General features: G+C 42.2%; 1 protein-coding gene across 3 annotated transcripts in view; it reads left to right on the top strand.

The window, feature by feature from the left end:
• Positions 1-20,860, top strand: part of LOC147035411 (lysyl oxidase homolog 2-like) — a 201,714-nt gene that overhangs the window by 77,214 nt on the left and 103,640 nt on the right. For all 3 annotated transcript variants that reach the window (XM_085897886.1, XM_085897904.1, XM_085897895.1), the window contains exons 5-6: positions 13,577-13,793; positions 14,736-14,919. In XM_085897886.1, coding sequence (XP_085754012.1) covers positions 13,577-13,793; positions 14,736-14,919 — 401 coding nt within the window. The remainder of the gene's footprint in view (positions 1-13,576; positions 13,794-14,735; positions 14,920-20,860) is intronic.

Genomic DNA, 20,860 nt, shown 5'->3' with positions numbered 1-20,860 from the left:
ATATTGATGCCTCACTCTGCTGGCACTCTCAATGTAGGGATGGCGCGGAACAAAAATGTCGGTCCCATCCGCTATATACAAAACCTAAGTTGGAGTATATTTTCTAAAAAGTCACTTAAACTACATATGAGAGCCTACCTCATCTGCTCAGCTGTTTATCTCGGCAGGGATCACTTTTCAGTACTCCAAACAATGGCTGATTAAAAAACAAAAAAGGCAAAAAACAAAAAACTGAGATCAGTCAAAACCAGCAAATTTTCTTGTTCATGATAATACTAATAATCTATCTATAATTCCAGCAGTCTGTGTGTGTGTCTATCTGTCTGTGTGTCTGTGACCGCTGTTTCTCGACAACCACTGGTCCGATCTAATTGAAACTTGCCAGGAATATTGCTGGGCACCTGAGGATGTGCCTTTTTTTTTTTTTTTTTTTTTTTTGTATACCTTGGTCGAGGCTCGTATGAGAGCTAACACACAACTCACAGCAAGGAGGCATGAGACAAGAGGGGCGGGAGTGGAAGGGACAAAACATTGGGGAACAGACACAGGTGAACTGTGGAAGGGAGAGGGATGGGGATGGGACGGGGAACATGGCGAGGAGAAGATGGACATTACAGGGACTTTCAGGAAGGAAAGCAGGAGAATTGAAGGAAGTGGGCTTGGGTGGATTATCGGGGGTAGAAAAGATCGAGGATTTGGATGGGGGAAGATAAGAGGTGGTGGTGAACAGCTGTTTTGAAAGCCTGGAGGGAAGAATGGGAAAGAATAGAGTGAGGAAGTTTATTCCAAAGGCGGGAAAAAAGAGGAATGAAAGAGTGAAGATGAGCAGTGATTCGTGATTTTGGTAGTTTTACCAGAAGGGGGTTGTTGGCGGACCTTGAGCGCCCTGTGGAAATGTGGTTGGGACAAATCGCAGAGAGAGCAGGGGGGCAAGGCTGGAGAGGAGTCGGTAGAAGACAGAAAGACCACCGACCAACCTGCGGTGATTGAGTGAGAGGCCCAAAGACTCAGCTTCATTGCGGGAGATGCCAATGATCTTAAATGCCCTGGTTTCGACAGCGTGAAGTCGAGAAAGGTGGGAGGCAGGAGCACCAGCCCAGAGGGGAGAGCAGTACTCCATCAGGCTACGGACAAAAGCTTTGTAAGTGGTCAGGAGCTCAAGAGGGCCGAGGAAGGACTTTGCACGACGGAGGATTCCCAGTCGGCGACTGGCTTTTGAGGCAAGGTTGGAAATGTGACTTTCCCAGGAAAGGTCATGGCAGATAGTGAGACCCAGAAGCTTGAAAGAAAAGACTTTTCAAGGTTTGATATCGTTCTTCTTCATCCGTTTCAGCTGTTTCCCAAGTGTTTCCCAAGGTTTGAAAGCTGTTTTTTCTCAAGGTTTGAATTAATTGTTCAAATTATTAATTAATCCCAAGGTTTGAATTTTCCCAAGGAAAACAGCTGTTTCCCAAGGGTTTGAAAGCTGTTTTTTTTCCCAAAGTTTGAATTAATTGTTCAAATTATTAATTGATCCCAAGGTTTTAATTTTCCCAAGGGAAACAGTTGTTTCCCAAGGTTTGAAAGTTTTTTTTTTTTTGCACGTACAGCCACACACGTACGGGCACGCACATACAGGCACGCGAGAGTGAAGGAACGGCCTGTGTGTTTGTTTCTGGCATGCAGTATGAATTTTTTTTTTGCACGTACGGTCATGCACGTACGGGCACGCACGTACGGGCATGTGAGAGCGAAGGGAACGGCCTGTGTGGTTGTTGTTTCCGGTACGCAGTTTGAAAGATTTTTTTTCCACGTACGGCCACGCACGTACGGGCACGCGAGAGCGAAGGAACAGCCTGTGTGGTTGTTGTTTCTGGCATGCGGTTTGAAAGTTTTTTTTTTTTTTTTGCACGTACAGCCACGCACGTACGGGCACGCACCTACCGGCACACACCTACGGGCCAGCACCTATGGGCCTGCACTAGTAATACTAATTAAAATTGCTGGCAGTGATGCCAGGGATCGAGACGCCCCACTCTGAATGAACAAGTGAACAGCAGCCTGGATCTGATTAGGCAACGTTTTAACTCAATCGATCAAAAAATGAAGGAGATGCATTTTTAAGGTTTTCATGAAATCCAATATGACTGCCATATCACGTGAGCAATGATGTTATCCTTAGGTATACACCAAGTCAAGTGGTGTAATATAAGTGGTCCAAGTTTCAACTCGATTAAAAAATGAAGGAGGAAATGCAGTTTAAAAGATTTCATTAAATCCAATATGGCTGCCAAGTCATGTGACCTGTGACATAATCCTTTGGATATGCATAATTTTAAGTGGTATCCGATAGGTGGTCAAAGTTTCAAGTTCCTCCAATTGATGGTTTGACCTTTTGGTCTACTGCAAGTTTCATTGAATCGTAATAATAAAAATAGGACCATTGGACTTGTAGCTTATCTGGGCCCTGGCCTAATGTTGCAACCCAAATTTGGTAGCATTCTGATTGGTGGGTCTGGAGAAGATTCTTGAAGGAATTTACTAAGTACACCGTTTTGGCACACTTCCAGTAACATGATCGGAATGAGCTTTGGAATCCATGTGAGCAGTCAGGAGTGGAACGTTGCTGCCAAATTTCAGCCAGATAGGCCCAGCGGTTTGGCTGGAGAAGTAAAAATAGGAGACAGACAGATGGATGGTGCATGATGACAATGCCTCACCTTGAATTCCAATTCCAGATAAGCTAATAATCTGAACAAGTTCAAAAAGGTACCTATCGGTCCACTAAAAATCATAAACTAAACGAAATGTCATTTCACCTGATATATTAACATCCTTTATTTCATCAGGATTTACATCTTTAGGGTTGTTGAAAAAAATACATATTTCTCCTTGCATATTACTGATGGTCTTATCTTTTCTTTCTTAAGCTTCATCCATAAGGTTTTTCTTTTTTGATACTTTTTCTTGTTTCATTGCTTTTTCTAGTTTTGAATATATTACCAGAAGAAGAGAAACTTTTGTTTGAGCTACTTTAATTGATGTTCTTCCAGATATACTAAAAGCCCTTCCATTGAAGGAAATTGAACAACTCATATTATTCACCATAATTGTTTTTATCCAATAGTTGTTATATTTATCGTTATTCAATTATACATCCTTGACATATTTCTCAGTATCTTTTACAAATGAAGAGATTGATTGAAACTTGTCTTTTGTGTCTTGATGCATTGTATTTTTTAAGTGAAAAAAGTTGGAGAATAAAATGGTTTTAAGCACAGATTCACCTATAAATTAAACGAAATTTTCATCAAGAAAATTTAATTTTAAGCAAAGTTTTATGATATAAATATGGTGAATACAATGTACTGCAATGTTTGTAATCATGAATATAAATGTTATAAAAAAACACCTTCAAACCAACAAACACACATTCAATCTTTTCAGACAAATTTCTCCACTTGACCAAGAAACAAAACATTGTGATAGATGTGATGATTATATTCTTTAAAAAATATTCTAATAAACACCTTCAATCAAGCAAACACAAGAACAATGAAGAAAGGGAAGCTAAATTCTCCATTGAAAACACTGATGGGGCATATAAAAATAAGATTGTTTCGTTTTCAAGACCCTGGACCATCTTCAATCATGGAAGCTGTTCATATGGTTAAACAAAGTATTGAAACTATAATTAAAAACACATTAAGTGAAATGAAAACTTTTAAGTTTTAGATGGGAGTAAAATTGAATATGGTAAGACAAGACAATGAAACTACTCCCTATATGAGGACAATCCCTCACTTTATCTCATAATTTCAAGATTTTGTAAGATGTGATGTTTACGATGAACTCCAGAGACAAGAAAAAGATGTTGATAACACTGTAGTATGTAGTGGATTTACTATTACAAAAATAATCTTTTTAGATATACACATCTTAAAATCAGTTCCTCTTCAAGCTTCTTCTTATATTGATTTACCAAAAGAGATAAAACTTAAGAAAGCATTTGTTAATATTCAAAACGAAGATAATAAATGTTTTTTATTGTCTGTTCTTGCTCACTTTCATCCTCCACAATGGAATCCTGAAAGGGTTGAACGTTATAAGAAATACGAGAATACATTAAATGTTAAAGATTTAAAGTTTCCAATGCCATTGAGAGATATTCCTAAATTTGAGAAAATGAATAATCTATCTGTTAATGTATATGGATTAACAGATACAAAGTTCAGATATTAAAAATTTCCAACAACTATAAAAATGATGAAACACACATTGACCTTCTCGACTTTACTTCAAAGAAAAATCACATTATGCTTTCATCAAAAGTTTCTCAAGATTAACCAAATCACAACTATATAAGAGAAAATGTAAAACGTATCCTTGTAAGAGATGCCTCAACTCCTTTCACACAAAAGAACGATTAAATCAACATTCGAAATATTGTAGTAATCATAAATCAACCATAATCAATTTACCAAAAGCAGGTTCAAACATATCATTCAAAGATTTTAACAAATCTATACTGAAACGCAAAAGAAACTCAACACTTGTTTGAAATGTAATAAAAGTGTAACAGTTCAAAATAAAACAAACCAACAATTGCTAATTGAAACATTGGCATTTTATTGATGACATGTCAAGTTTTTGACCAAGATACACAATCTCATAAGTTTGTTCTACAGTATAGAACAGCACAGGGTGCAATGTCAGTCCCCTTTCAATAGCGTTTGTGGCCACCATTGTTTTGGATACAGGCAGTGCATCGTCGGGGCATACTGCCTACCAGTCTTTGGATGGATTGCTGCTGGATTCTGTCCCACTCAGTCCTCAATGTCTGAAGCCATCTGACTTAGGACCATCTGCCTGTCCTGCCTTGCAGTGGTGACTCTTGGCCTCCCTGATCGAGGTCTGTCATCTGCAGAGTTGTGGAGGGTGTCTCTGTCCACCAGGGCCGATATCGTCTGGTGTGAACAGCCAAGACGACATGCCACCTCACGGTAGCTCAATCCGCCTTGCAGTATGCCCAAGGCACACTGCCGTTGATCACTTGACAATCGTAGCATGTTGATTGAAATGCCCATTTTGCACTGGCCTTTCTAAAGACAATATCAAGACATCACGTGCAGCTCATTAAAATCATCCCATACCCCTTGGCTGATCACTGACAGTCAAAACGGCTGTTCAACAGCTGTGCTATGAAGTGACCATTGAAGGTTCAAGTGACCACCCGTGACCGTTTTGTCTGACAGTGAGGACACTATTGTCCACAAATAAGTTCACAGATTTACTACACGCGGTGTTATTGTTGATATTTGAAGGTTTAAAAGGTGGTAAGTTTGTTTTGCGTTTCAGTATATAAAACATCCGTTTGTGATATATGCCGATTTTGAAAGTATCTTTGAAAAGATAGATACTGTTTCTCCAATTCCAAATAAATCGTACACAAACTAGAGGGGAAGCACTCGGGAGAATGCAAAACCTCCGCCGCCAATACTGCTGGGTCACTCAAGTGAACCTTATATCTTAGGGCCCTGTCACACCTTGACGTTTTAGGCAGCAATGGCAACGTATAAAAATGTATGTAAAATGCTGGCGTACGCTGAAATTTTGATGTTTTTTTTTTTTAAGTTTTTAAAACTTTTAAACTGTTTTCAGAGAACTTTTGTGCTATTCATTTGAAAAAAGAGAGTATTGAAATGGATAAACCTATTTATATAGGAACATCAATTCTTGACTTGTCAAAGTCGTTAATGTATGACGATTACTATAATAATTTAAAATCAAAGTTGAAGGATAATGTGTCATTGTTAAATATGGTTACAGATGGTTTTATATTAGAAATTAAGACAAGTGATGTATATGAGGATATAATTGATAATATTGTTACGGCTGTGGAAATTCGCAATACACCATAAAGGGTCCTTAGATCAGTTATGACGCTAAGTTCATGTGTAGTTCGTCCACACCTGTTTTTTAGGGGGAATATGTGTGATTCATCCGGGCTACGACGCTTTGAATAGCCATTTTTCTTTTCTTTATCGTTATTTTGGATCCAACAACCTCAAACCAACCAACGACAACGGCAAAAAAAAGAAACTTGCGCTAGTGCGTGGGTTTGCGCACCCCTCTGTGGTGCTAAGGCTGGCACGGGAAGGGGGGCAGGGCAGCTCCCTCCCCATTGGTGGAGGCCCGGCGTGAGGCAGTCGGAGTGGGGGAATGCCCCCTTCGAGAGCCTTCTGGAAATGCCTCGAAGGAAGGTGGAGCCGCGAACGGGGCGGAGCCCCGCGCGGCGAAGGGCGGAGCCCTGCCTTACAAAAGGCAAATGGATGCGAGGCTCAACTTCTCTCTCTGATCGTGGCTCATGTTTTCTGTAGCTCTCTCCAAAAAAGGCACCAGCTCTCTCTCCAAAAAGGCCCGGTCTCTCTCCTTGGGTCTCGCTCTCCAAAGCGCTCCCTTCCTCCTCTCTCGTTCCCGCGCTCATGGCCCAGCGCGGCCTGTTGGTGGAGACGCGGACGGGAGGCGCCGCAGTGCAGCCTGTGGTGGACCTGCGCGTCCGGACGAGGGGTGCCGGAGAGGGTTCGCCGGCCGCGTGGGAGGCCGGAACCAGGCGCGACCGTGCTGACGGTAGTAGGAGAGGAGGACTCGACGGTCCATGAGGGAAGTCACTTCTTTTCTTTTCTTTTCGGGCTTTTGTATGTGTGTTTGTGGCGCCCGTCCGACAAGTAAAACCTGTATAAGTGACTGTGCTGTAAATAATTTCCTTTTATTCGGTCGTAGTGCTTTCCTTTGTTCCTATTTGCCTGCTTTTGTTCCTATTTGCCTGCTTACGTGTGTGAAATAAAGTGCTTGCTTGTTGAACTGTTCCCCCGTTTCACTTCGTCCTTTCCTTTGTTGAATCTCCATCTTGCATCACATAAGGGATTGATAGTGGGTTTAAAACACCCGGTAACCAATGTGAACTGTCAAGGTCGACGATAACTCCGCTCGGTTATCCCTGTAGCACGGAACGAGCCGCTTAAGCGGTTCGTGTCCGGAATCGACCTGTGGCGTGGTACAACCCCTTGGTAGGTTACCCGTGCGAGTACTTAGGTATATTGACTTTCGGCGATTCACCCTATTTCGCGCGGGTAGAATGCGGACTGGGTTGTGGTGAGGTTAAACCCCCACCCGTGACTAGCTCCTTGGTGATAGTTCCAGGAGGGTCACGACTGAATTGTCCGTTCCGGTGGGCAACGCGTCGCTGTTCGAGTTACGTGGCCGATCGCACACCGGGCGGGCAAAATTCGTAACAATATTGATATGTATGATACAAGTAATTATAAGTCTGAAAGTATGTTGTTTTCATTAAAGAATAAAAAGGTTATTGGTAAGTTTAAGGATGAGTTGGGTGGAAATGTCATGAGTGAATTTGTGGGTTTGAGATCAAAGTCTTATGCTTTTACGTATATTGATAATAATAACATTGAAAGGTGTGATAAGAAGCTAAAGGGAATAAAGGAAAATATAATCAAGGAAACAATAAACTTTAAACATTATTACAAGTGTTTAACCTTAAAGAAGGAAGAGTACAGAAAAATGAATACAATAAGAAGTTATGAACATCAATTATATACAGAAGAGATAAATAAGAAAGCATTAGGAGCTTTTGATGATAAAAGATATATTTTAGAGAATGGAATCAAGAGTGTCCCTTATGGTTATAAGTAGAAGTGTTAAGGGGCTACCACCGTCTTTTTACTGATTTATAAATGATAGAACCAAGCAATAACCAAACCAAAGAGTGGACATGTAATCAGCCTTGGTATTTAAATGGGAAACATAAAGAATGTGAGAAATATCAAATAAGTCTTATTGAAGAAATAACCGGGGTAAAAGTAGATAAAACATATAAGCGGATAAATTTAATTACAAATAAGTTTGAGGATGCAAAGAAAGAAATTAATATCCTTGAATGGACTGAAAACTTTGATTGCTAACAATTAAACAATGGAAAAACAATTTACTGCAATCTCAAAATGATATGTGGCTAAGGAGGTGGTCAACCAAGAGCATTGAGAGAAGTTTATCATTTTATTTCTGCTCAACAAAGACATCTAAACCAAGAACTAAGTTCCAAAGTAATCTTTGTGAATATACTCGATGGTGATGAATATAATAAGAAAATTAATTTATTCCCGAAAGTAGAACATGAACAAATATTCATTGGATCACTCTTTGAATGGAATGAAAATATGAAAGGAAAGAAGTGCTTTAATTAATAAGTCTCAATTTTACATTTGATCAATGGGGCAGAGATCAGTCTCCTATAATGGGCTTTTGGGGCTTCAGTCAGTCTCAATTTAACATTAGCTTGTATGGGAGAGGGAGGAAATCAGTCTCCTATTTTGGGCTTTTGGGCCTTCAGTCAGACAGGTTTCCCCATTCATTTGTATGGGAGGGGGAGGGAACCAGTCTCCTGTTTTGGGCTTTTTGGGCTTGATTCAGAGTTTTTCCCATTTTCCCCATTCATTTGTACGGATGCCTTAGAAACCCCATTTATCCTCTACTGACATAACTCTCAAGGGTGAAAGAAGGGTTTGTACAAAAAAGGCTACCACCTGAGCTAACTTCACCAAATATACACCTCCAAATATCCATGTTATAGTTTAAAAGAACCAAGTTAACATCGTGATTTCATTTTTGATCGTAATTTGATTGTAGATGTTTGATTATTTTGATCGTAGATGTCACACCTCAAATGAGTAATATTTTTCAAGTTTGTATTATTGGTAGAAACAGGAATTCAGTGTAAAAATTCAATGTGGAGATATCATAATGGGTAGAGCTGGTAACCAATAATTTTTTCGATTTTCAAATGGTTTCTGGTCACGATCACAGAAATATTCAATCACAGGTGAGGTATGCTTCATTTCTTCCAATATTATCGATATCTCCGACCTCTTAACGATGTCTTATCTAAGGGGCCATTCAAAAATTATGTACCGAACACGTCGCGACCTTTTTTGAAAGGTCTTTACATCAAAGCGCAGTTGGAGTTTGGAGTGGGGTTGGGGTATATCCATATATCATGGATGTTACACTTACAGGGGGTTAGGGAGGTGTTTCCAGAACCATCACATGACGACCTTTTTCATTACATATTAACAAGAGCTATTTAAGCCCTTTTTGGACGTCTCTCGATGAGCTTTCCCATAACTTTGAACGGAGTTCTGATCGAGCTTTTCTCTATTAACATGGCTATGCCAAGAGATCTTACTGTAGCTGGTCGATGGAAGAAAATGTTTTGCCACTTCCATGAGAAGAGGAAGAAGAGGGAGGAAGAAAAGGCTACAGCAAGAAAATAGGTTGCCAATCTATATATACACAATATATATTTTTTTAATGTAAAAACAGAGGGATGACATCTCAAAAAAACAACCAAACAAGGTTGGAATGACATCACATTGTGGTGTCACAATACGACATCACAATCTTATGGATTGCCATCACGACATATTTTGACATTTTACTTTTGTTGGAGCATTGTGATGGATGAAGAAGAAGAAAAATGAAGAACAATAACAAGGTAGGAATGTCACCAAATTACCACAATGTGACACTGCAATCCTCTCATGGATTACCATCACAACATCTTTTGACATTTTACTTTTCTTGTGGGATTGTGATGGAACAACGTCTGCTGGTCATGAACATTTTCTTTCCAAAATGTAAATCTGTGGACGTCCCGATATTTCATTATTGCCGACATAAATTTGGCTAATTTTTATAACAGCAACATTCAGGTTTTCAACATATGATTATGCAAAAGTGAAAACAAAACTTCTTATTTTGATGAAGTCCGTTTTTACAAAAGTAAAAATGGACAGGAATTAAAGCCAAGAAACTTATTGGCAAGTATGTTCAGCTGTTGAGAAGAGAAACACCGTTTCCATCTCATCTGTTGGATGAAGTGGCTTGTATGGAAAAGTGAGTCTCTGAACAAAGGCGATTCAAAACATTGCTGTTATTGAAATTTAAAAGCATGATGAGAACAGGAAAAAACCGGTGATGGATGATGAAAATGAAGTGAAACTGATCCTACTTGTACAATTAGAAACTAAAATTGAGGAAACCCAGCACAGCTGTGCCTATACTTTCGCACAAGTTATCAATGTTTAAAAAGAAAGAAGTATTTTCTTTCGCAATTGTGAAATAATAAAGTAATTTCACATTTGATATCCACAAAACCCAACTTTATTACGATGTCAAACATAAAAGACTAAAATGTGGCAATCAGAGAATGGTGAACTCTGTCTCCTGCAAAGCAAATGTTTAGCAGTTTTTTGGGCTCAGTTGAAAAGGAAACATACATGTGTGTATATCTCTCTCTCTCTCTCTCTCTCTCTCTCTCTCTCTCTCTCTCTCTCTCTCTCTCTGTCTCTCTCTCTGTCTCTCTCTCTATCTATCTATCTATCTATCTATCTATCTATCTATCTATCTATCTATCTATCTATCTATCTATCTATCTATATATATATGTATGTATATATATATATCTCTTCTTCTTCTTCTTTCGGCTGCTCCCGTTAGGGGTCGCCACAGCGGATCATCCGTATGATCCGCATAGTGATTTGGCACATGTTTTATGCCGGATGCCCTTCCTGACGCAACCCTGGTTGCCTCTTACGACACGGATCTGGTACACCTATTTTAACCGGGGTATACACCGGCCCAGTACACTGGTACTCATTTCGCCGACCTCGGAAGGATGACAGGCTGAGTCAACCCCTGGTGTTTTAATTCAGTGGCCCAACGGGGCTTGAACTCAGGACCTTTTGGATCCCAAGCCGCTGCCCTAACCACTGCGCCAACACCAGGCTCCCGATCGTAATATATATATATATATATATATATATATATATATATATATATATATATATATATATATATATATATATATATATATATATATATATATATATATATATATATATATATATATATATATGTGGTCCCCTCTATATACAGGGGGCTGCAAAAGTAGGTATACAGTCAGGATTATACCAGTATTACCAGTATTATAATAGTGGTGCAAGGATTCATTAAAATCATTATTACCATTTTTAATATTTTTATTTTCGTAATTTTTTCTGTAATACATCTTTTATTTGCAGGTAAAGTGGAAATGTAACGATGGTTAGTAATTTAACAGACAAGGAGCGTATTACTGTACTGTATACATTACTGTATACCTACTTTTGCAGCCCCCCATACATAGAGTAATATATACCCCTAATAAAGCTCATTCTAACACGGACTCATACTGACTCATTGACTGATATCAAAGATCAATACCTTCCGGGTAACGTAGAAAGCTGAAATTTTGTATGCCGATGGACATCGAAGCTGATACACCTGGAAAAGAACTCACAGAAGCAATGGAAAGCATCCATAAATGAAAACGCAAATAAATAAATAAATGAAAAAAATACAGGTGAACAACCCGAGACAATGGGGAAGCGCAGTAATTTTGTACGCTGACAGGCATCGAAGCCCATACACCAGGAAAAGTCACAGAACCATCAGAAATGATCTGTAAATGAAAATATAAATAAATGCAAAAAAAACTCGAAAATAAATAAATGAAAAAAATCAAATGCAATCCCCATTGGTCCCATCCCCACACCCTCAGAGCACCCGTTATTGCTTAATACAACACGCGAGTTGCACAACACGTGAGTACATATATACATGTACAGTATATGTATCAATACTAATTAATAGGGTGTGTGTGTGTGTGTGTGTGTGTGTGTGTGTGTGTGTGTGTGTGTGTGTGTGTGTGTGTGTGTGTGTGTGTGTGTGTGTGTGTTTGATTGGTATCTACATATTCGGGATTCAGAAAGTGGAATGGAGTCCTGCCAGGGCAGGTTCAAAGTATCCACCTTTATTTCAGTAAGGGGTCACGATTCATGGACCAAGCTGTGACGTTTTCTGTTCTCAAAGTTTTGTGCCGAGGGCTCTCTTCAGGATCGTCCCTGAAACCCAGACAGTTTCCAACTGTAGTTCGTTTGTAATAATATTCCCAGGGATGGTTTTTAGCTCACCTGCAAAGTAGTTCCGGGAAGCTTATGGGATGTCACGTTTTCCATCCTTCTGTCCGTCCACAAATACTTGCAACTTCTTCTCAGAAACTACACCTACGATTTCAATGAAATTTAACCACAACCCACATCACCCGTGATGGCATAAAAAAGGGGTCTAAAGGGGTCTACAGACGGTGTTTACGGGGGGGGGAGTGGGTTACCTACCCAAAGAGGTATTGGCTTTCTTCTCAAACGATACACACTATTCCGATGAATCTTCACGACAACCTTCATCACCCATGACGTACCAAAGATTGTTCATGACATACGAAAAAGGTTGCCCCCCCAAAACAAGTATTTGCTTTCTTCTCCAAAACTACACATACAATTCCGATGAAACTTGACAACCATCTTCACCACCCATGATTTACGAAAGTTTGTTAACGACATTAAAAAATTAGGGTTTAAGGGGTACTTACAGGGGGGTTTACCCCCAAAATTTGTATTTACTTTCTTTTCTGAACCCACACACACAATTTTGATGAAACTTGCCGACAACCTTTATCACCCATGATGTACCAAGGTTTGTTCATTGCATGAAAAAAAAAATCCATCGGTATTCACTCTCTTTTCCATTTTATACTTTGTGGGTCATCCATACCGACCAGTGGTTGCCTGGTTATCTCATCCAGCCACTACCAGGTGAGCACCCAGGGGTACTGCCCCTATGTTTAATATCTCTGTGAGGTTATTTGTCATCAATCCTGTGGGTCCAGCTATCACTGGTATAACTTTGGCATTCTTCAGCTTCCAGGATCTTCCCACTTCATTTTTGAAGTCTTGGTGTTTGGTCATTTTCTTAATTTCTGCATCATTTAGTCCAAAATCATTGCTATTAACACCTCATTCAGCAATGCCTTCTCTTTTTTTTGGTATCTAAGTATATCTGGTCGCAACGCTTTGTTTTCAATGTTCACGCTCGATGGGATCATTAGTTTCTTACATGAGCGGTAGGTACTTCCATGTTTTCAGTGATTACTTTTGGTTCATGTTCCGACAAGTTTTCTGGAACCGGAATATCAAAGTTTTTGCAAATGTGCCAGCAGATTACATTATAAACTCTGTTGTGTCATTGTGTGTACAGCTGTTCTGACATGAGCTTGTTTTTTTGTGTGTGTTCGGTCATTAAGCATAACGTATCATTCTCTTTACTAACCCCACCTCTAACCCTCACCTTTCTCTCTTCTTCTTTTTTCATACTCCGATCTCTCTTTCTCTCTCACCCCATCCTCACATCCTTCCCTCCCACGGTATAGCAACATTTGGTGAAGCATAGCTCTAAAACCTTGCTCTTCCCCCCTTCTTAGCTTCCCCTCCCCCCTGCCTCTTCTCTATCCCCATCCCTCTCTTCCTCTCTCTCCCTCCCTTCCCTCCTCTCTCAGCCCACCTCCTTAATACCCCTGTCAGATAGGCGACGGGTTGTATTTGCGAGTATTTAATATTCTGTGCTGTATTCACTTTATCCATAGGTATATCCTGACTCAGCGCTATCATACTTCATACCTGCTGAAGCAAGTAAATTGCACTGGAAATGAGGTACACCTGGGTGCTTGCAAGTACAGCCGAGCACGAAAGACGAATAATATGACAGTCTGTGCATTTGGTCATCCTGTCATCATCAGCTGCCAGGCTGGGCCTGCCTTTGTTTCAGGCAGCAACGGCTTCAACAAGGCCTTCCGTGCTGAGGTGGGATGCATGCCGCGGGCGTTTGGCTCAGTTTGACTGTTCCCCAAGCTTATTTACGAGCCGTAGTCAGTGTACAAGTAAATAAATAAATAATCAACATCTATCATTCTTGAAGTCTTTATTTTTGTTTGTGAATTCTAAATGAATTTGAGTATTTTTGTTCATTGCAGCATAAATGAATGATTATTACATTAATTTGTGCATCATGTGTACCACTTGTAAATGCTACTAGTTTTTGTTCACGATCACATGATAGAGTACGTCCGTGATGGTTCATTAGAAAAACTTATCTTGCACACAAATTGATTGTAGTGCATTGTTACATGTGTATCTGCAGCCATGAGTTTTCAGCATTTCACCAACCTTCTGTTTATTTTCCAATAAAACATCGTATTGCTAAGTTAAATATAGCCTGGTGTGTTGGCGCAGTGGTTAGGGCAGCGGCTTGGGATCCAAAAGGTCCTGAGTTCAAGCCCCGTTGGGCCACTGAATTAATACACCAGGGGGTTGACTCAGCCTGTCATCCTTCCGAGGTCGGCGAAATGAGTACCAGTATACTGGGCCGGTGTATACCCCGGTTAAAATAGGTGTACCATATCCCTGTGTCGTAAGAGGCTACCAGGGTTGCGTCAGGAAGGGCATCCGGCGTAAAACCTGTGCCAAATCACTATGCGGATCACACGGATGATCCGCTGTGGCGACCCCTAACGGGAGCAGCCGAAAGAAGAAGAAGAAGATTGCTAAGTTAAATATAGTGTCAAAATGTTCACAAAAAAGAAAATTTGAGTGCCTTTGTTGTTACCGCTGTTGCTTTGATGGTCGTGCACATGAGTCGTACATGAGGGCTGCATCTCTGAGCTTTTGAAATATCAGCTGCTTCACGGTGTATCAAATGCCACGTCCGGAAATCACAATATGATCCAAAACGTTCTCTCCATTCAGCAACCTCTGGTCCGGCTGAAGGGTGGTGCAAGATTGGGTGAGGGCCGTGTCGAAGTCCTGAAGCGGGATGAGTGGGGGGCTGTTTGCGACGACAGGTGGGGACTCTTGGCTGCCAGTGTGGTCTGCCGCGAGCTCGGCTTTGGATCAGCCAAAGGAGCATTGCAAGGAACACGCTTTGGACAAGGTGCGCCGGTGTTCACCATGGTTCTGTGCTTCACGTGCAGGCCAAGTTTAGTTGGTAATTAAGTGTGAAATATCTCATGAGAAGGGAAAAAACTTATAGGTTTCCAGATGTGCTCACAGATTGAGAGCTTATGGTTTATATGTGTGGTATTTTTTTTTAAAACTTGAACCTTCACCAAACATGGAGAGGCTGGAAGGATGGATGGGAGATATGTACACTCACCTCTGAGCTATGTTTAGCTTGGGTTAGAATCTAAACCCAGCTATAAACTCTCGTCCTGGTGTTTCACAGGCAGGGCGAGACATCATTATGTGAACCATTCCTCGTATGGACGCCAAGCTGGGTGTCCCTTCTGCCAGCATTAGTTGGTGGACATTAAAAATCCCACAGTGTCCTTCGAAAAGAGTCGGCGAGCTATCGCCGGCATCGTGAACAAATTACAAATTTTTGTTCTAAGATACATTGGGCACTGCATGAATGGCACAGCTGCACCCGAGCAAATGACATAACCCACAGCCCTCTGCTGCACACGAAATGAATGACCTAACAAGTGAATGACTCTTTTAGAAGAGATCCAAGTTGGAGTAGATAGAGTCAAGAAGTAGCTCAAAAAAATCTAATTGATGATAAATCTCCAGTGCCAGATAATATGCATCCCAGAGTATTGTCGGGGGTTGTAGTGCACATCATTGTGGTGTTAGCAGATATCTTTAATAGCTCGTTGGAGTCACAACAGGTACCGGAGGATTGAGAGTAGCAAATGTAACACCATTATTTAAAAACGGATCTCGAGATTGATTATTGAACTATGGTCCTGTTAGTTTGACTTCAGTTGAGGGGAATATGTTGGAGAAATTAATTGAGGAACGGATAGGGAACCATTTGAATAATTTCAAACCAATTAAAGGTGGTCAACATTGATTACCAAAGGGAGATCATGTTTAACAAGTTTATTGGAGTTCGATGAAGTCGTTTTTGATTGGGTGGATGATGGAAAGGCAGTGGACATAGTGTTGTGCGCCGGGGGTCGGTGGCGAGGAGCCACCGATAGGGGGAGCAGTAGGGTCGTCTCCACCGAACACCCCGGAATTTAGGTCGTGACTCGGATAAGTCCAAAAGGTCACGGGTCCCTTCGCGGACCGTGGTTGCCAATATTTTGATGGCGTGGGGTAGGGTTAATTGCCTAATTTCAATATACCTAAGTACCCACGTCGTCTAACTACCGGGGAAAACCACACCCTCGATGGACCTCAGGCGGAACGGGCCGTCTCCCGAGCCCGATCCGGGTGTAAACCGAGTGGGGATTACCAAGATCCGTCGGTCCAAATGAACAATTTACGGCACGAACGGCCTCCCTAATTCCCAATATGTACCGTGCTAAACCAATGGAAGAAAGTGGCAGATAACGAGCTGGTACATTGAACAATTGGGGGGGTTTATTTATCATGGGGGCAGGGGAGCACAGAGAGCAGAGTTATCACGACTATAAGAAATGCAATTTACAATGTACAAGGCACTTAAAACAGTTTCTACTTACAGGACGGCGACACACACACACACACACACACACACACACACACACACACACACACACACACACACACACACACACACACACACACACACACACACACACACACACACAAGAAATGGACCCCTTCGGGTCTTTATTTTGGCCTTTCAGCTCGGAGGGAAGGTGAGCTTGAGGGCAAGAGCCTACACTTGCACCTGTCCGCCGCATGCAGTCTGGTCAAGCTTGTCCGGTGGCGGGACTCGAACCCACCGCCACAACGCAGCACCGAGCACCAGGGACGAGGGAAGGAGTGGTGGACGCCAGCCAGCACGAAGGCGGACGAGGCGAGAGATGACGAGGCGAGAGATGACGAGGCGACCGTCAATCAAGACTGAAAAAGCTTCCCCTGATCCGGCGATACCAGGTGAGGCAGACCCAGACCGCCAGACAGAACGTGCCGATGACTCAGCCTCTCTTGAGGTCCGAGGGATTTCTTTTCTCACCACTCGCCTCCTGATTGGACGGCCGCATTGCGCGATTCGCTGGCCATCCCTCACGGTAGGCGGGGCAACTCCCACCTTTCTGGGGCGGAGTCGGAGCTGGGGTGATTGTAGCTCCGCCTACCTCCTCACCTAAGGCCACGTGTGTAATGGCGACAGTCCGCTGTTGTTGTTGTAGTAGTTGATAAAAACCTAACGAAAAAAATAAACCCGCAGCTCACACATGAAATTCCCTTTAGACACAGGGGATGGATTCTAACTATAAACACATACTTATCGAAATTACTGAACTTGGGGACTGCTGTCTGTTTGTGTGCAAATGGCTTCCAGATTCGTAACAATAGTACTATATCTAGACTTTAACAAGGCTTTTGATAAGGTACCACATCGGAGGTTGTTAGCCAAGGTGAGGGTTTGCTAACGTGTGTGGTTTTTTTTATCCCCCGCCGCGTGGTGGAAGGGGGATATTGTTGTCACCCAGGTCGTCTGGCTGTCCGTCCGTCCGTCCGTCCGGGCGTCAACATTTATAGCTGTGAGTGTATTAACTCATAAACTGTTTGCCATATCGATTTGAAATTTGGGTCACACATGTACCACCTGAAAAGGAAGAACCCTATTGATTTTGGGCGTGACCGATCCAAGATGGCCGACTGGGGCGGCCATCTTGAAAAAAATGTTCTTTGTAATAAATGGAAAACCGCTTATCTGATTTCAATTATTTTTGGTTACTACATTCCTCACCCGTGGGGAACTTTTTCGAGATGATGACCAAATGATGTCTTGTTTCCAATTCACCTCCCTCATTATCTGGAATATGTATGACCTTTTTCATTCAATGGTGGGGGATTAAAAGCCTGGTGTTGGCTTAGTGGTTAGGGTGGTGGCTTGGGATCCCAGGGTCCTGAGTTCAAGCCCCATTGGCTGCTGAATTAACACCAGGGGGTTGACTCAGCCTGTCATCCTTCCGAGGTCGGTGAAATGAGTACCAGTGTACTGGTCCCGGTGTATGCCCCGGTAAGAATAGGTGTACCATATCCCTGTGTTTCGTAAGAGGCGACCAGGGTTGGCGTCAGGAAGGGCATCTGGCCATAAAACATTGCCTCAAGAAAAAGCCCAACCCCTGCACAGCAGGGAAAAATGGCTGTAAAAACGGTCATTCAATGGTGGGGGATTCCCCATCTCTGATGGTATATATTTTTTTTTCTTGAACGTTCACCAAAGATGGAGGGGCTGGAAGGATGGATGGGAGATCGAGATGGAAGGCTGGTCAAGTTGCTAATTGGATTGGAAACTGGCTTAATGATGGGAAGCAAAGAGTGGCTGTGAGTGGGAGGATGTCTTGCTGGGAGGATGTAAGTAGGAGGGTCCCTCAGGGATCATGACTCGGACCATTTCTATTCATTATTTCCATCAATGATTTGGATAGTGGGGTGAAGAGTAGGCTTTCTAAATTTGCTGATGACAATGTTTTTGGAGGTAAGGTGGATTGTAGAGAGGGGGTGGTGATCAGATTTCAGGAAAGTCTAGATTCTGTAAAAGTCTGGTAGATGCAATTTAACCTGAGTTAGTGTAAGGTGTTGGGGATGGGAAAGAACAATCAAAATAGAGATTACAGGATGTAAGGGATAATTTTGGAGCGTGTCACACAGGAGAAGGATCTGGAGGTGGTAATAGATATGGGAGGTAAGCAGGCAGCACAGTGCCAGGCAGCTACAGGTAAAGCCAGGCGCGCGGGAAGGGGGGTGCTGAGGGCGCTGCAGCACCCCCTAGCACCTGCAACTCGAAGTGGGTGAGAGAGAGACAGACAGACAGAGAGGGAGGGAGAGAGAAATCGAGCTTATATTTTCCCTGCCAAATACTGTAGCCGAGATTATAGACAGCACCTCAGCACCCCGACTCAAAATACCTTCTCGCGCGCCTGGGTAAAGCAACAAGGTTGTAGGTTGTATTTGGAGGGGGATCATTTATAAATCAAAAGAGGTCGCTTTAACACTCTGGGAATTCAGTTAGGCCACGTCTGTAATACTGGGTACAGTTTTGGTCACCACATCTGAGGAAGGCCGTGCTTGACCTCGAGAGGGTGCAGCATCGGTTTACGAGATTGATTCTGGGGCGAGCGAGACACAGCGATGATGAACGTTTGAAGGAGACAGAACTTTATACATTTTAAAGGAGGTGATTACGAGGGGATCTGATGGAGATGTTTAAGGTAATGAGGCATGTGGTCAAGATCGGTGCGGTGTAGTTTTTCATCAGAGTGGACAGTGCAAGTATTATAAATCATAGCTTGAGGGTAAAGAAGATGAGAGTTCCGACAGTTTTTCGGTGTTGGTCTTTCAGTCAGAGAGTGGTTAATGCATGGAATGGTCTTCCCGACGAGGTAGTGGCAGTGGAGGGGGTGCTTACGTTTAAATGGGAATTGTACAGGTACCTGGATGCATTGAAGATAGAGGGATATGCAGATATTGGCTTGTGTGTCGATGGGTGATGATACTGGGGTTGGTGCAGTGCAGGCATGATGGGCCAAATGACCTCCCCCTGTGCCAAAGTTCCTTGCGTGTCCTTGTGTGTTCAGTGACATGAATGTCTTGCCGTAGTTATCAAAGCGGTATTTATTCGGTATCTCAACTTTTCTTAACACTGGAAGCAGGACTTTTTCATCACACAAATGGATGAATTCAGGTTGTCAAACTATCCTCTTCATCATAAATTCAGAATAATCAATGCAGCACACCTTTGGTCCACAAATACCAGAGGTCCGCACTCCAACTTCACACATCTGTCCATCCAGGCTGCTGCAGCTCACCCAGACACTTACTGTTTCACAAGATGGTGGTGTCGATATGTGTTTTTTTTCTTCTTCTGTGTGTCTCCCTTGTTATTGTCTCCATTTCTCTGACAGCCCTGATTGCCACATTGCTGGTGGTGTCTGTGTATGTTTTTCCTCCCTTCCCCGCAAGCCGTGCCCCTCACTGGTCCCCCCTAACCATATGGAGTACGTTTGGTATTGTGTATCTCTCATCAACAACTTATTGTTTCTTTGTGTAGTCTATACCCCCAACCACAAATTATTCCATATACGATGCTTTCTCTGCAAACAATGACTCTCCGCTCTCTGCTCACCCCTGTTTGCTCTCCATATTCTATGGGGACTCTACCCCAATTCCAGCTGAATTGGTGTTGGTTCACATACTTCAGTGGATGACCAAGCAATGTAGTCATTTTATGGAATGACTGGACTCACTCAGTCCGTTTCTTTTCCGACACACATCTCCTAAGTAGAAACCATTCAAAAAGTGCACCTTGTCACGTCAAACTTTTCCTCAAACCCATCCTGCTCCTTCCTCCTCAGCACCTCTATGCTCTTTTGACCATCCGTTGGTAAACGTCGAGTCTCTTGGGCAATGATTAGAGAATCCCCATGCAATTTGATTAATCTGATTAGTCTGGCCTAAAATCCGATCATGCCAGTCAAGACTGGTCCATCATCACATCGGCTCCTAACACCGACTGCTCATGGAATTTCCTCCACTTTCTCTTCTTCACAAGTTCATCCCATCCCGCACTTCAGTCTTTCGGTCCCACCATCACAGGAGGTGGTGGGAGGCTTGAATAACGTATATGCTGAAGCCAGCAGTAAGGGGGAAGTGAAAAGGTTTGCTGGGAAATCTTTTGTAAGAATCAGACCAAGGTAGAAAAACTTCCCCCAACTCAAAGTTTGATGAAGCTACCAAACAATAGTGTCATACCTTGACGAGTTCTAATAGTAATCCGAGTTCGCTTACATGGTGGCTTCAACACAGAAGAAGGCCATTACTTTTTGGCCCATAAAAGCCTGATCTATGGTTGGTTATCCATGCTCTATCCTTTTTAAATGCTGGTGTGTAAAGCAAAGAAGCAGCACGCACCATTTTTGAAGTCATTGGTA

The sequence above is a fragment of the Eptatretus burgeri genome, chromosome 1, assembly GCF_056783735.1.
Source record: "Eptatretus burgeri isolate ZD-2024b chromosome 1, Ebu_testis_v1, whole genome shotgun sequence".
Taxonomy (NCBI): domain Eukaryota; kingdom Metazoa; phylum Chordata; class Myxini; order Myxiniformes; family Myxinidae; genus Eptatretus; species Eptatretus burgeri.
This window is presented reverse-complemented; position numbering and strand designations above follow the sequence as displayed.